Raw genomic sequence first — 15,552 nt, forward strand, 5'->3', positions numbered from 1 at the left:
GGCAACCCACCACCAGTACTTAGTTTCTAGGGTAGCAGCCAGTCTGCCCTCATTTCCTTCCTGAGCTTCTCGAAAAAGGGTTACTAATTAAGCACTTTTGAATGGTTGCTGTTTCTTGGATCGGATTGGGATCTAGCCTCTAAGACGTGCAGGGCTGAGGGGATGCAAGTAGGAGAGAGCTGCACTACGTCCACAGGAACGTTGAGCAGACATATTTTTTGCTATGTCCCATGGATTTATGGATTTATCCACCTGCAGCTGGGCCGTGCTTAGTTACAAAGATAGGCCGGCGTCGCCCCTCCTCCACAGGACTATGTTTTGCGGGAATGTCAGATTCAGCCATTTGTTTGGCCACCCAAAGCTACTTTTTGGCACTGTGAGTTGTTGAAGAAGTATTCAATTTATTACAAATGCTAACAATTTTATTAGTAATATCAATAATAATGGCTAACACTTATGGAAATATGTTTTCATAGGGAACTATGTTTTCTTCTATAATTCTCACACAAAAAAACCCTTAGAATTATTATCTCTATTTATCAGATGGGAAATTGAGGCTCACAAATTTTAAGTAAATTTCCCAAGGTTGTTAATATTATGGTATACGAAAACAATATGTGAGGTTTTCATGCTACGCGTGATGAGTTTTTGAGCAAAAGTCGTATCGAAGTTAGGTAGGTCCTATCAATTTACCGTTTCTCGGTACCATGAAATGGTAATAAATCTGATATTAAAGAAGTTTGGGGAATGTTGCATGCCACACCCTTCCTGAAACTCACAATGCATATTAGCATATTAATGACCCAATATCCTGGAGAAAAGAAATGTGTTTATTTTGCTGGGAACTTTTCAAGTTTGGAAAAACAGTGAAAAGCCTCTAGAGGCCGTTTTGATTGCACAGTATTTTATTAAAATTGAATAAATTAGTCTAATTTTATGGCAGACGTATTTACTGAAATTTTGAACTAAGACACTTTAAAAGGGGAGCATGTGGATAGCAGATATTAATTTTCCACATGCTTCTCTTCACTCAGAGAAAACCTCTTCCACACCCTCCAATTCCTTCCCTATGAAGGGACCAATGGTTTGTCGCCACTGTTGGAGAATCAATATAAAGTGTGTATTTTTTTAAATGTCTTTTATTTTATTTTGAGAGACAGAGACAGAGAGGGAACAGGGGAGGGGCAGAGAGGGAGGGAGACACAGAATCTGAAGCAGGCTCCAGGCTCTGAGCTGTCAGCACAGAGCCTGACGCGGGGCTCGAACCCATGAACTGTGAGGTCATGACCTGAGTCGAAGTTGAATGCTTAAATTGACTGAGCCACCCAGGCGCCCCTAAAGTGTGTATTTTGAAGTTGTCAGAAGCGACATATTTTCTGTCATATTATTATGATATATTACATATTTAATATGTAACATATTAAAATCTAGTTTTTCTGGGCGGCGCAGTCTGTTAAGGGTCTGACTCTTGATCTTGATCCAGGGTGATGACCTCACAGTTCATGGGTTCCAGCCCCGCGTCAGGCTCTGCGCTGATGGTGCAGAGCCTGCCTGGGATTCTGTCTCTCCCTCTCTCTGCCCTTCCCCTGCTGTGCTCTCTCTCTCTCAAAATAAATACATAAACTTAAAAAAATAAAAATAAAATCCAGTTTTTCTATTCTTATGACATAAAGAAATAAGATTACTTCTTTGTACATTTTATGTGTCACATCAGCTTCTAAGAAGGGTTTGAATTGAGTAAAGTTCACTATAACCCTATCGTTTCACTGTTGTATTTTGAAAGCTATTGACAACACAGAATTTAATATAAAACAATGTATCACTATAAAATAAAATTTTAACAACTGAAGAAATAGTATATAAAAGCTCTTTTTTGAATTGTTCAAAAATACATTTCTATGAAATATTTATACATTTATGTCCTTATATAATGGAGCTGACATACCTATCTTCATTCTTTTCCATTTTTATTTGGTTTTGATAGGTGTACCGTCCCATTTCTTCGTAGGTGTTTTGATTGGCCCACGCTGCTTTGCCATTGGAGCGAAGTTTTGCAAGATCATTTCGGAGCCTTTCATTCTCATATTCCAGTTTGTTAATAGATGTATGCCTCGAGTGTGCCCTGTTAGTGAAGTCCAAACTCTAGAGAATGAAAAAGCCATCACTGAAAAAACCGTTCCTTAGAAGGGAATACATACTTTCTGTGCGCTTAGACAGGGCCGTCGTGGAAGAGCCCTTTCGTCTGAGTCCAGTGACAATGGCTCTACTCGCATATGCCCTAAAGCCTTCTCCTGCCCTCACCCCCTCACAACATGGACGGACACTTAGTGACAGCTGCTGCTGAACGCATCACAATGAGAGCAATACACTGCTCTCACTGTCCGTGTTCACTTTCACATTAGTGTTTTCTCTCTCTAGAACAGACTGGCTGGATTTAAGCTTCTCATGTCTACAGGGTATGTCTTCTAGTGTTAATAATGGAGCCAGAATTAACATACATCATACATTTCAATTTTGGACGGTTTTTTTCCTCTGATTACAATAATACATGTCATGATAGTAAATCACATATCGATTTCCCACTGTTGGGTGATGCAACAATGATCTTCCAAATCCATACAGACTAGAGTCTGACTCGGGACCATTTTACAGTAATGATCTAACAGTTGGGATTGTGCCAGTGCCACGGTTTTGAGGAATGCGGCTTCGTGATGAAGATTTACTATCTGGTGTGCACCACCTAATTTTAATGCGTCCTAAGAAGGGAATATGAAACATGTTTTTTTTTTTTAAATGTTTTATTTATTTCTGAGAGAGAGAGAGAGAGAGACAGAGCAGGGGAGGGTCAGAGAGAGAGGGAGATACAGAATCTGAAACAGACTCCAGGCTCTGAGCTGGCAGTCAGCACAGAGCCCGACGCGGGGCTCGAACCCACGAACCGTGAGATTATGACCTGAGCCGAAGTCAGACGCTTAACCGACTGAGTCACCCAGGTGCCCCGGGAATATGAAACATGTTTAGATCACAAAATGAGCGGTTTAGAGCAAGAACAAAGATTTATTTGAATTAAATGCTGTGAGAAGTTTTAGGGAGAGTCTAAACTTTTCTTCTCACAGAGTTTTAAAAAACAGGATATATCCTCACACGAAAACTCATGAAAATGCTTTAAATGACTACATGGTCCTTTCTAGTCCTATGATTTAGATATCTGTGGGACATGTAGTTGCTGATTCAACAACAGTTCTCTGTTGCCAGAGGGTAATATTTTTGCACAAAAATATGACATGGATAAAGTATCATTTTTAAAATTTTTTTAAATGTTTTATTTATTTCTAGGAGAGAGAGAGAGAGAGACAGCGTGAGCAGGGGAGGGTCAGAGAGAGAGGGAGTCACAGACTGAAACAGGCTCCAGGCTCTGAGCTGGCAGTCAGCACAGAGCCCGACGCGGGGCCCGAACCCACGAACCGCGAGATCATGACCTAAGCGAAAGTCGGACGCTTAACCGACTCAGCCACCCAGGCACCCTGATAAAGTATCATTTTTGAAGCTCTGAATTTCTATAATTGAAAGCCCATAAGACCATACATGAATATGGCTTAGAACTTTTATTTTGAAGTTTCTAAATGTAAGGTTTTGGCATAGGCCATTTTATTTACTAGGTACCCCATAAAGTAATTATTATTATTATTATTTTACTAACTGCACATTTTATATTATACATATACTATCATATTAGTGTCAGGATTGATAAGTGCAGAAATGTATACATATTAAGTGTTAAAAATGTTTACCTATTTGTCTTAATTTTTGCTTTCAAAGGTCAAGACTGCTTATTACATTTTCTGTTTCCTGCCTAATGTGTTATAGAAATTCATGAATCTTTAGAAAGGTCCCACGTTTGAAAGAAAATTCTCCAGGAGGCCAAACTGCCCCAAAACAATACAGAAAGGTTATGTGTTTATACAACTATTGACCAAGATGCCCTTTGGTAGAGAAGGACCATTAAAAGGTATGTCTCTGCTTATTAGGCCTTTATCTTTCGTAGATCTTAACATTTGCTCTTTTGAGATACACCAGTGCAGATAAAAGAGTAATCTATAGCATGCTTTACAAAAGAAAGAATTATTTATTCTAAAGTTAGAGTAGATTTGCGATAAATATAAAGAGGCTGTCTTACAAAATTTTGCCCTGCATAAGGAAAATATTCATATGAACAGATCTGGTTGAGAAAGGTCATGAAAAGATTGAAAGTTTTACTCTAAAAAAATCTATTCATCAAAATATGTAATTCTTGATGGTCTGCTGCTCGGTTATAATTTTATTCACACCTTTTCTATAAGTTTAGATTTCGTCTGTGATTCTTTTTGACCCAGTGTTGGTTTAAAGTCATTAAGAATGATAGTAATACTTTTTCAAAAGTCTCTATAATTTTCTAAATGCACCATAATTAAATAAGTGTTGAGAGCACGACCTGAAAAAATTACAGAGAGAATGTATTCACATGATTTATATTTAAAAGCATTTTCCCTTTTTCTTGACAACAACCTTTTTGGGCTCTCTCATTTCACGTTTTTCTTGAAGGCTTTTCTAGTAATTTCAGGACTATATCCTTCACTAGATGGGTTATCATGTGAAAATAGGCACTGATTAAATTCTACCTCTATTTCTGATGGGTTATTTCAGAGGCTTGTTAGCTCAAATTTTCTTCCCTCAAATTTTAGGGTTTTGTAGTTTTAATCCATTGCTTCATTCTTGAAATGGCAAAACTTCCTAGTATTTGTTTACTTTGACATGCCAGCATGAGGCCAGTTGAATTACTGGTGTCTGAAGAACAGTATTTTATGTTACACTTTTTCTTTTAAATTTACGTATATTCAACAAGAATAGGCTAACAAATTATTTCTACAGAAGGACAGGCTTTAATCATGTTTTATGGTTAGTATATTAATTTTTTAAATATGTAAGTGGATGTTTTAGATTATTGTGAGGGTACTAATTTTTATGCTATTATTTTATTTGGCAAACTTCATGGATAGCAAAAGGCAAATGAGTCTTAAAAATTACCACAAATTCTGAGTTCTGATTAAATCTGATTTTATGGCACCTTTCTTAAATGAAGGGAAATTTAATAAATATACTCATGGGCCGAAGTAAATATGGAATCACAAAAAACTCTCATGAAAAACTTGATGTTGCATTAGCTACCTGAGAATAAAGGTAAACACCTCACACTTTTCTGAGTAATTGTGCACAAATCCAAGGGAAACGTCTTTCTCAGAGCCACTTCTGTTACAGTTTTAAGTATCCTAAGACCTAAGGAAAAGTTACCAGCCAGGTGGGCAGTCCCATCCCAGATTTGGCAGAGGAAACCGGGCACTGCTGCAGCCGGCCAGCCCGCAAGCATGGGGACACCCACGGCAAGCCTGCACCCGCCAGTACCTGAGGGCAGGGCGCTTCCCCTACTGCTAGGTGAGGGCCTTTTTTGACCTTTCTTTCCCTAAATGTGAATAAGCAGGGTGCTTCACAGTTAGTCAAGCGGAAAAACTCCCAAAGTTCTAGTTTGGAACTAGAACTACCTTAATAATTTAGAAATGACCTACCTTAATATCAGTAATTTCACTTGTCTAGAAAGGAAAAAAGATAATGGTTATTCGAATATTATCCAAATACCACATATTTTAGAAGACCTAAAACTAATGATGTAAATATTTTGCTTCTTCCTGCGTGGGGTAAAAATTAAGCACCAATCGTTTAATTCCATGTTTATTTATCCATTCCAATTACTTCAGAAAGAATTAACTAATTGTGGGATCTGAACACGTAACAGATATGAGTTTTCTTTAATATGAAATCTTTAATGAGTGCTACATAAAGTGACATGATAGATTGTATACTTAATAAAATTTTTTAAAGCATTTATGTACTTTTGAGAGACAGAGGGAGAGCAGGGGAGGGGCAGAGATTGAGGAAGACACTGAATCTGAAGCAGAGCTGTCAGCACAGAGTCTGACACAGGGCTCGACCTCACAAACTACAAGATCATGACCTGAGTCAAAGTCGGATGCGTAACCAACTGAGCCATCCAGGCGCCCCAGATTATACACTCTTAAAGAACAAAGAATTATATTTGCTTTTTTATAAATTCAATAGGCACTTGAGAATTTTCTCTTTGGAGAGTGGCTTGACTATTTCAGTTATCAAAGTCAATTCTAAATCTTCACATATAAAAAACAGAGAGAGCAATTATACAGTCAACTTTCTATATGAATTATAATTCTACACAAAGCATATGTGATTGAATACTATTTTAATAAGGCATCACATTGAGGTGCACATATCAATGGCATTCCATTTTATGATATCCAGCTAACCACTCTTTAAACAAACATATGCTGTATATATATATGTGCTAAGTGCTACAGAGGTAATCAAGTACGAAAAATTGACCCTACCTTCATGGAAAATACAATAAAACTGAGTAGGCTAAATTAACACGTGTGAAAAAATAGTGAATGATACAGATAAAGTATAATTATGTATTAAATTATGTTGCACCAAGTATAAACTCAAATGTTTCCTGAATCAATGAATGGCAGCTAAGATCATCAGAAGGTGAGATAAAACAAGAGTCTGGCAATCTCTCATGATGTGAGCAATAACCTCCATGAAAATTTATTCGTGCCTCTTACACCACAGGTGAGGCCCATAAATCCACAAGTATTCATTGAGCCTTATCCTACACCAAACCCTCTAGGAAGAAGTATAAAATATAGTCCACTTCTCCCCTAAAGAAGCCTATGACTAACAGACAAAACATATATACACTAAACAACTAAAAAAAAAAATAAAGGAAGACAACCCAAAATTCAGTGCTAAGGAAAAGCATTCAGGTGGAGGGTATCTAATGGATTCATTCATTCATTCACTCACTCACTCACTCATTTGATCATTCACTCATCTAGCAAAATATTTTTTCACTGCCTCCTATATTCAGGCACTGTACTAAGCACTTGGGTATAATGGTAAACTGGGACCATAACCGCCCTCAGTGAGCCTACTGGTAAGGGGGTGCGTAGCTAACAAGAAACAGGTAATTTTAACCTTGTACTTATGATAGGTGTTAAATAAAGGATGTTAGGGTGGTTACTAGGAGGGACACTTAACAGAGCAGAGGAAAATCAAAGAAGATTTTGTATAACATGTAAAATTTATGCTGAGTTATCTGAAACATTAATAGGGCATAACTATGTGAAGTGGGAAAAGGGAATTTTTAGGTAGAAGGAAAGCACGTGTGAAGGCCTGGAAGCAAGAGAGGGCATGCGAAATGACCATCACATATGCAGAGAGTAAGACAGGTCTAGCACTCGCAGAGGGCTTGGTGGAGGCCACAACAAAGTGAGAGAGCTAGATTGAGGACGCCACGGAATATGAAGAGTTCTGACCTCCAACTGGAAATTGAGCATGTGTTCTTGATAGGAAGAAGAACACAACAAAAGGTTATATTGGAAAAGCACATCTGGTACAAGAAGTGGAGAGCTTGGAAGCCACGAGGTAATTCAGAGGAGGTAACTTGGAGTGGTTGGTGGATCGAACCTCTAAGGGAAAGCACCGAGCCAGAGGAGCAAGAGCCAACAGCCAAACTGGGGGCATGAGGGGAGGCAGGAACAGGAAGGTGATCAGCCAGTGAGTAAAACAGAAGAAACAGAGAGAATCACAGGATATTGTAACAGTATTATGCACTTGGAATTATCCAAACCAACTTACAAGCTATGTGATTTGGGGCAAGTTACTTAAAAACGGAAAGATTTCATTCCTTTTTCTGTGAACTGGTTATCGTCATACCCAACCACCACATACTTGTTATAAGGATATAGACACTGATGTATGTAAAACATTCAGCAGATTATAAGGCATGTAGTAAACACCCAATAAATTATAACTCTTTGTTATTATTTAATTCTACCAGTTTTCCTGACTTTCTCATCTCTGGTCGTTGTACATTCTATTCTCTCAGCATGACTCTTTCCCACCAATCTGTCTGGCTGACTGCTCCCCAGATGCCTTTTATTACTCCCATGACAGGGTTAAGCAACCCCTATTAGTGCCCCCCAATTATAGCTGCAAAGAGATAAGGAAGAACCCTCCTCTACAGGTTTCAGAGGGAGTATGGCCCTTGTAACACCTTGATTTTGGACTTCTACTTCCAGAACTATATGACAATAAGTTGTTTTAAGTCACCCAGCTTGTGGTACTTCGTTATGGCTGCCCCTAGCAAATGAACACAACAGCCAAGAAGGTTTATTCCCTAAATTCAAAGATGGGTCAATATCAGAAAATCTGTCAGCCATACTCTATCATATCAACAAATTATAGACAAAACCCACATGATGTCATCTATGCTGAAAAGCTGTTTGACAAAAGCTGGCGGCAAATCTTAAAAACTCTAAGTAAACTAGGAATAAAAAGATATAAGGCCATAGCCCAAGAACAACAATTATTCTAAATGGTAAAACTCTAAAACAATTTCATCTAGAATCAGAAGGTTTTGTCCCTAGCAATCACTATTATTATTTAATATTTCCTTGGGGGTTTTAGCAAATGCAGTTATGACAAAAATAACTGATATGAACAGTAGAAAAAAAGAGCTAAAACTATCTATTTTTGTTAAAATGACAATATATCTCAAAAATCCCTAAGAACCTCTAGTAAATGCCTACTAGAATTTAAAGACAATTTGCCTTTTTTACTATATTAGCAATAAGTACTTAGATACAGAGAAAGGAAAAGACTTCACTTACAACAGTGACAAGAATTATAAAATACCTGAGCATAAATTTTAAAAGAAAGGCATAGAACCTACACAAAAAAAATTGTAAGATCTTATTTAGGAGCATAAACTGAGATACGAAGAAATGGAATTTATTATCATGAAAGTGCCAATTCTTTCAAAGTAATATGTAAACTTATTTTGATTCCAAATAAAACCCAACAGGAAATTATCTGGAGAGAAGGGATAAATTGACCTTAACCTTCATATAAAAATTTAAATTGGGTTCTTGTTTTATATCATATGTAAAATTATAATTCAAATGGGTTAAGGGCTTAGATGAAAAATATAAAAATCTTTGAAGACATTGTATGTCTCCTAACAGTGTATACTGTCTAGGAGTTGGAAAAATCTTGTTATTCTAGGAAGAAAACTCAGAAGCTGTAAACAAAAAGATACACATGTTTGACAAATGAAATTTAAAACTCTGTGTATGGTAGGGGAGCCTGGGTGGCTCAGTTGGTTAAGCATCTGACTTTGACTCAGGTCATGATCTCACGGCTTGTAGGGTCGAGCCCTGCATTGGGCTCTGTGCTGACAGCTCAGAGCCTGGGGCCTGCTTCGGATTCTGTGTCTCCTTCTCACTCTCTCTCAAAAACAAATAAACATTAAAACTTTGTGTATGGTAAAAGGATATCATAAATAAGATTACAAACAATACATTTAGGAAATTGCTGTTATAAATTGACAAGAAAAAGATATCCCGAAAGAAAAATGAGCAAAGAATATAATTCATAGTACACTGCCAATAATATACAAAAATATACTCACAGTAGCTAGGGAAATAGAAATTCAAGTACTACTGAAAAATCCCTTTACACCCATCAGACTGCCAAAAATTTAAAAGAGCAATAACACCAATTGCTCATAAGGAGGAAAGTAAGAGGTATGCATATACACAGATAGTAGAAATGTGATTTGACAACAAATGTTTTAAAATTAAAATATACACATCCTTTTTAAAAGTTTTAAAATTTATTTTGAGAGAGAAAGAGAAAGGGAGAGAGGGTGTGCTCAGGGTGGGGGGGGGAGGGGCAGAGAGAGAGGAAGAGAGAGAGAATCCCAAGTAGGTTCCACGGTGATTTTAGTATACAGCCAGACACGGGGCTCCATCCCACAAACCATGAGATCATGACCTGAGCCAAAATCAAGAGTGGGATGCTTACCCAACTGAGCCACCCAGGTACCCCTAAAACATACATATTCTTTCAATCAGCAATTCTTTTCTTAGGAAGCTGTTCCAAAATATATGTATGAAGATTTTTTTACAGTATTGTTCATTTGTGCACAAATCTAGAAAGAGTTGAATTAATGACAAATGAATTGATCCTGAAAAATAGTTGAATAAATTTTGATACATTCACATCATGGGATAGTATGAAGCCAGTACACAAAATGAAATAGACCTAAACTAGTTGATTTATAAGGATTTTCAAAGGATATTGCTGAGTGAACAAAAACAAGACACAGAAAAGTATGTATAATATGAACAATTTATAAAAACAGTTAATATATGACTATATATTACGTGTATGTATATATATTAGTTATATGACTATATACATGTATGTATAGAGAGTCACACACATACATACACATATATGAATTCATATATATGAAAAAGTACAAAACAATACATACTGAACAGTTAACATGTGTTATCTGGTGGAGGTGGGTATGAAGTGGGTAGGGAGAAGCAAGAAAAAAAGACTGCACTAAAATCACTAGTATGTAAACTATGATTCAATTTATTAAAAATTCTATATATTTTACATGAGTCTATATTGATTTTCCTAAGACATCACAAAAAAAAGATGTTTTTCTACTGTCTTACAGAGATGTTGGTGATACAGAGTCAAAAAGCAATTCAGAATCATGTATATATTATACACTTATTTCTGTAAAAGAACACTCAACTCCTTTCTACATGTGTGTGTGAGCAAGAAAAAGTGGTAGAATGCTACATACTAGTTTGTTAGCACTGGATATCTCTGGACTCCAAACTGGGATTGGGGACAGCAGTGGAATATTTAGCTTCTTCTTCATAGATCTTTGTGTTTTATTTCTTGAAAAAGCCAAAAGCAAACGAACGGAACCAAATGCCTATACAAGCCAGAGTGAAGCAGGCTCAGTGTGGGCTGTGATGTCGCAGAATTCACACTTAAAAACACTTAGTTTTTAAAAAACAACAACCACCACAAAAACCATTTTTTGAGAAGAAAAAAAAAAAAGATTTTCATGAGGGCAGGACCCAATTTAAATTTTTGTGTGTTGAGCATTTAAAGAAACAAACCCTAGATGTCAGGGTTTTATGTAACAGATAGGGAAACCATGCATACTTTACTTTTATCCATCTATCCTCAAATCTGTAACCAGGGCCAAAGAAGGCAGAATGCTTGACGAATGCTTCTAACTCTTTGACGCTAGAATACTTACTATTGTGAGAACAAGTATCTAGTCTCACAGAAATCTAGAATCATGGAGAACCCCTAGTCTACCTTCCTGGTGTCATAGCTGAGTAGCTGAAGCCAGGTGAAGCAATCACCATACTCATCTTTTATCCTCTCCATTTCCTCAGTGGCAGAAAAATTATTTTATTTCAGAATTTTCTCTCAGAGCAAATAAATGTTAAACAAGTAACAACAGTATTTCATTAGTTCAATAAATAAAAGTTCTTATACTTATGTATAAAAACCAACCTTCAACTGCTATATTCAACAATGTAGAGCCATTGGTTAAAACCACAAGGTCAATCTCAATCCTTCATTTATTCATCCTTTTATTCAACCAACATTCATTGAACCCAACTATACCCCTGACATTGGGAGGTGCTCATGGTACAAACTTCAATAAAACATGGCCCCTGTTCACCATCCAGTGGGGAAGTGACAGGCTATAAGACAATCAAGACTAAGATCCAAACCCAGTGTGTGTAGATGGCACAACTCATTCTCACTGGAGTTTTTGAGGCAGCTTCATCAAGGTCAAGGTTGACACACGAGTCAGGCCACGAGGATCTCAGAGACAACAGTGAGAGCAAAAAAACAAGGAAGTGGCATGTGTGAGGAAGTGATCAGACTGTAGCCCAATCCAAGAAAAGAACAAAGGAGAATACTAGAAATTCAATTGTTCTAGCCTGAGGATAAAAGTTAAGTTTGGTCCAAGGGCACGATAATTTGTTGCCCCCACTTTTGCCTGCCTGACACATGGGAAGTGCTTAGCAAATAATGTCTGGGCAAGTGCTGACCAACTATGTAATCTCTTCGTTCAAGTTACTAATAATTTCAGTATTATTACCATGTACTGTCCGGGGTCCAAATCTCCCATCATCCCTTTCAGGTGTGTGTTTTCAGTTCTGACAGCTTTATATCTCATGTCTGAGATCTGAAAGGAGATGAGTGGGGGAAAAGTGAGTGTAATATTCATAATAAAAGCTCACAATTGTATTAAAATTAATTTTATCCACATAAACATTTTCTAAGTGCAATGAAGAGAAACACATCGTAGGCATGATCATCACAAATCAGGTATTTGCATTCAGGTCTCTCTTTGGCAGCCCCCACTTTACCCTCCTTTCCTGATCAGTGCTAAATTAAAAACAGATACTGACAATAATGATGTTCTTTCCCATACCAAAATTCCATATCTCACTTCTATTTTCTATTGTATGTCAATTATCACCAGAAAAGCCACAATTTAAAACATGCTCAAATAACACTGCCCATTGAATTCTTCACTACCTAATTGTTAACAATATGCAAATGTGACTTTGATGTTTAATTTTGTTCTAATATTTCTGCCAAGTAACCCTCTTCTCCTGTGACTACTTCAGTTTGTCTAATTTATTTATTTTTCCCTGATTTTTTTCTACGTGGCAATACTTAGACATAGTGTCTGCTCTTTTATTTATATAGGTCTCATTTCTTTTTTTTTTTTTTTAATATTTTTAATGTTTTATTTATTTCTGAGAGAGGGAGACAGACAGCGTGAGCAGGGGAGGGGCAGAGAGACAGGGAGACAGAATCTGAAGCAGGCTCCAGGCTCTGAGCTAGTCATCAGCACAGAGCCCGATGTGGGGTTCGAACCCACGAACTGTGAGATCACAACCTGAGCCGAAGTCGGATGCTTAACTGACCGAGCCACCCAGATGCCCCTAGGCCTCATTTCTATATAAAACACTTCCCTGGAAAAGACTTTTGTAGATTACAAACTATACTTTCCTTAACAAAAACCTAGAAACATCAAAAAATATAAAGGTGAAAATAAAAATCATCCATAATCAAAAAGTCTTTTCAGCAAATGGTGTTGGGAAAACTGGAGAGTGACATGCAGAAGAATGAATCGGGACCACCATCTGACACCACACACAAAAATACACTCAAAATGCATGACAGACCTAAATGTAAGAAGGAGGCCATCAAAATCCTAAAGGAGAAAACAGGCAACAACCTCTTTGACCTTGGCCACAGCAGCTTCTTACTTGACATGTCTCTGGAGGCAAGGGAAACAAAAGCAAAAATGAACTACTGGAATCTCACCAAGATAAAAAGCTTCTGCACAATGAAGGAAATAATCAGTAAAACTAAAAGGCAACTGACAGAATGGGAGAGAATATTTGATATCAGATAAAGGGTTAGTATCCAAAATCTATAAAAAACTTATCAAATTCAACATCCAAAAAACAAATAATCCAGTGAAGAAATGGGCAAAAGACATGAATAGACACTTTTCCAAAGAGGACATCCAGATGGCTATAGACACATGAAAAGAGGCTCAACATCACTCATCATCAGGGAAATACAAATCAAAACCACAATGAGATACCACCTCACACCTGTCAGATGGCTAACATTAACAACTTAGGTTACCAGATGTTGGCGAGGATGTGGATAAAGAGAAACCCTTTTGCACTGCTGGTGGGAATACAAACTGGTGCAGCCACTCTGGAAAACAGTGTGGGGATTCCTCAAAAGATTAAAAATAGAACTACTCTACGACCCAGCAATTACACTACTAGGTATTTATCCAAAGGATACAGGAGTGCTGATTCAAAGGGGCACATGCACTTCAATGTTTATAGCAGCACTACCGACAATTGTCAAATGTCCATCAACGGATATATGGATAAAGAAAATGTAGTATAGGGGTGCCTGGTGGCTCAGTCAGTTAAGCGTCTGGCTTCGGCTCAGGTCATGATCTCACAGTTTGTGGGTTCAAGCCCTGCATCGGGCTCTGTGCTGACAGCTCAGAGCCTGGAGCCTGCTTCAGAGTCTGTGTCCTCCTCTCTGCTCCTCCCTCACTCATGTTCTGTCTCTGTCTTTCAAAAATAAACATTAAAAAAATTTTTTAAAAAGAAAATGTAGTGTATATATATATATATATATATACACACAATGGAATATTATTCGGCAATCGAAAAGAATGAAATCTCGCCATTTGCAACAACATGGATGGAACTAGAGTGTATTATGCTAAGTGAAATACATCAGAGTCATATAATTTCACTCATATATGGAATTTAAGAACAAAACAGATAAAAATAGGGGAAGGGAAGCAAAAATAAGATAAAAACAGAGAGGGAGATGAACCATTAAGAGACTCTTAAATAGAGAACAAACTAAGGGTTGCTGGCGAGGTGTGTGTGTGGAGGTTGGGCTAAATGGGTGACGGGCATTGAGGAGGGCACTTGTTGGGATGAGTAGTGGGTGTTATATGTAAGTGATGAGTCACTAATCTCTATTCCTAAAACCATCCAGTTACCCAGGTCACTGTTCACACCTGTAAAATATCTTCTACTATACAGATACAACCACTGCCACTACCTCATCTATGCTGTTTTCCTGTGTATTGTACAAAGCGATCAGTTTAAGGTGTAGAATTAGACAAAGGCCAAATCTCTTCTTGTTTTTATAACACAAGGGATTTAAATAACCATCTTATTTGTGAAGTGACTCTTAAATGCCCAGAAAGTTATTGAATGGTGCACTCAAAGCCTCTTGATTTGGGATAAAAAAAAAAAGCAGATAAGCCCTATAGATTTGAATCACCAATTTGATGATGAGTAAAGGGGTTGTGGGAATTTCATAAGAAATAGGAAGGAAGGAAGGAAGGAAGGAAGGAAGGAAGGAAGGNTTATTGAATGGTGCACTCAAAGCCTCTTGATTTGGGATAAAAAAAAAAAAGCAGATAAGCCCTATAGATTTGAATCACCAATTTGACGATGAGTAAAGGGGTTGTGGGAATTTCATAAGAAATAGGAAGGAAGGAAGGAAGGAAGGAAGGAAGGAAGGAAGGAAAGAAGAAAACAAAGGAGGGAGGGAGGACTTTGAAGTTCTTGCAGTATTTTAACAGTAGAATGTTGTAACTGCAGTTTTTTACCATGAACCATGCTGTGCACTGAGTCAATGTTCAGTAAACATGGACTAATTTTTATGTTTCAACATCTGTTTTTAAAAACCCTAAAATAAATATGTAAAATTGAGGGGATACCTGGGTGGCTCAGTTGGTTTAGCGTCCAACTCTGATTTTGGCTCAGGTCATTATCTCATGGATTGTGGGACTGAGCCCCATGTTGGGCTCTGTACTGACAGCACAGAGCCTGCTTGATAGTCTCTGTCTCCCTCTCTCTCTGTCCCTCCCCTGCTCATGCTCTCTCTCTCTCTCTCAAAATAAATGAATAAACTTAAAAAATATGTATCATATATATGTGTGTGTATATATGCATG

At 37.4% G+C, this 15,552-nt stretch overlaps 1 protein-coding gene and 1 long non-coding RNA gene across 7 annotated transcripts in view; one reads left to right on the forward strand and one right to left on the reverse strand.

Moving 5' to 3' along the window:
- DEUP1 (deuterosome assembly protein 1) overlaps window positions 1-15,552 on the reverse strand; it is an 85,704-nt gene that overhangs the window by 16,620 nt on the left and 53,532 nt on the right. For 5 of the 6 annotated variants that reach the window (XM_077780632.1, XM_077780631.1, XM_077780635.1 and 2 more), the window contains 3 exons: window positions 12,125-12,211; window positions 5,601-5,624; window positions 1,946-2,142 (listed from right to left, as the gene is read on the reverse strand). In XM_077780632.1, coding sequence (XP_077636758.1) covers window positions 1,946-2,142; window positions 5,601-5,624; window positions 12,125-12,211 — 308 coding nt within the window. The remainder of the gene's footprint in view (window positions 1-1,945; window positions 2,143-5,600; window positions 5,625-12,124; window positions 12,212-15,552) is intronic. The other variant, XM_077780633.1, reaches the window with a different exon arrangement.
- The window catches only part of LOC144245202 (uncharacterized), a 25,708-nt gene continuing 13,988 nt past the window's right edge, over window positions 3,833-15,552 (forward strand). Inside the window, exon 1 of the long non-coding RNA XR_013339197.1 lies at window positions 3,833-4,009. This is a non-coding gene — a long non-coding RNA (uncharacterized LOC144245202). The remainder of the gene's footprint in view (window positions 4,010-15,552) is intronic.

Source organism: Crocuta crocuta, unplaced genomic scaffold (genome assembly GCF_008692635.1).
Source record: "Crocuta crocuta isolate KB4526 unplaced genomic scaffold, BGI_CrCroc_1.0 scaffold78, whole genome shotgun sequence".
In the NCBI taxonomy this organism is placed as follows: Eukaryota; Metazoa; Chordata; class Mammalia; order Carnivora; family Hyaenidae; genus Crocuta; species Crocuta crocuta.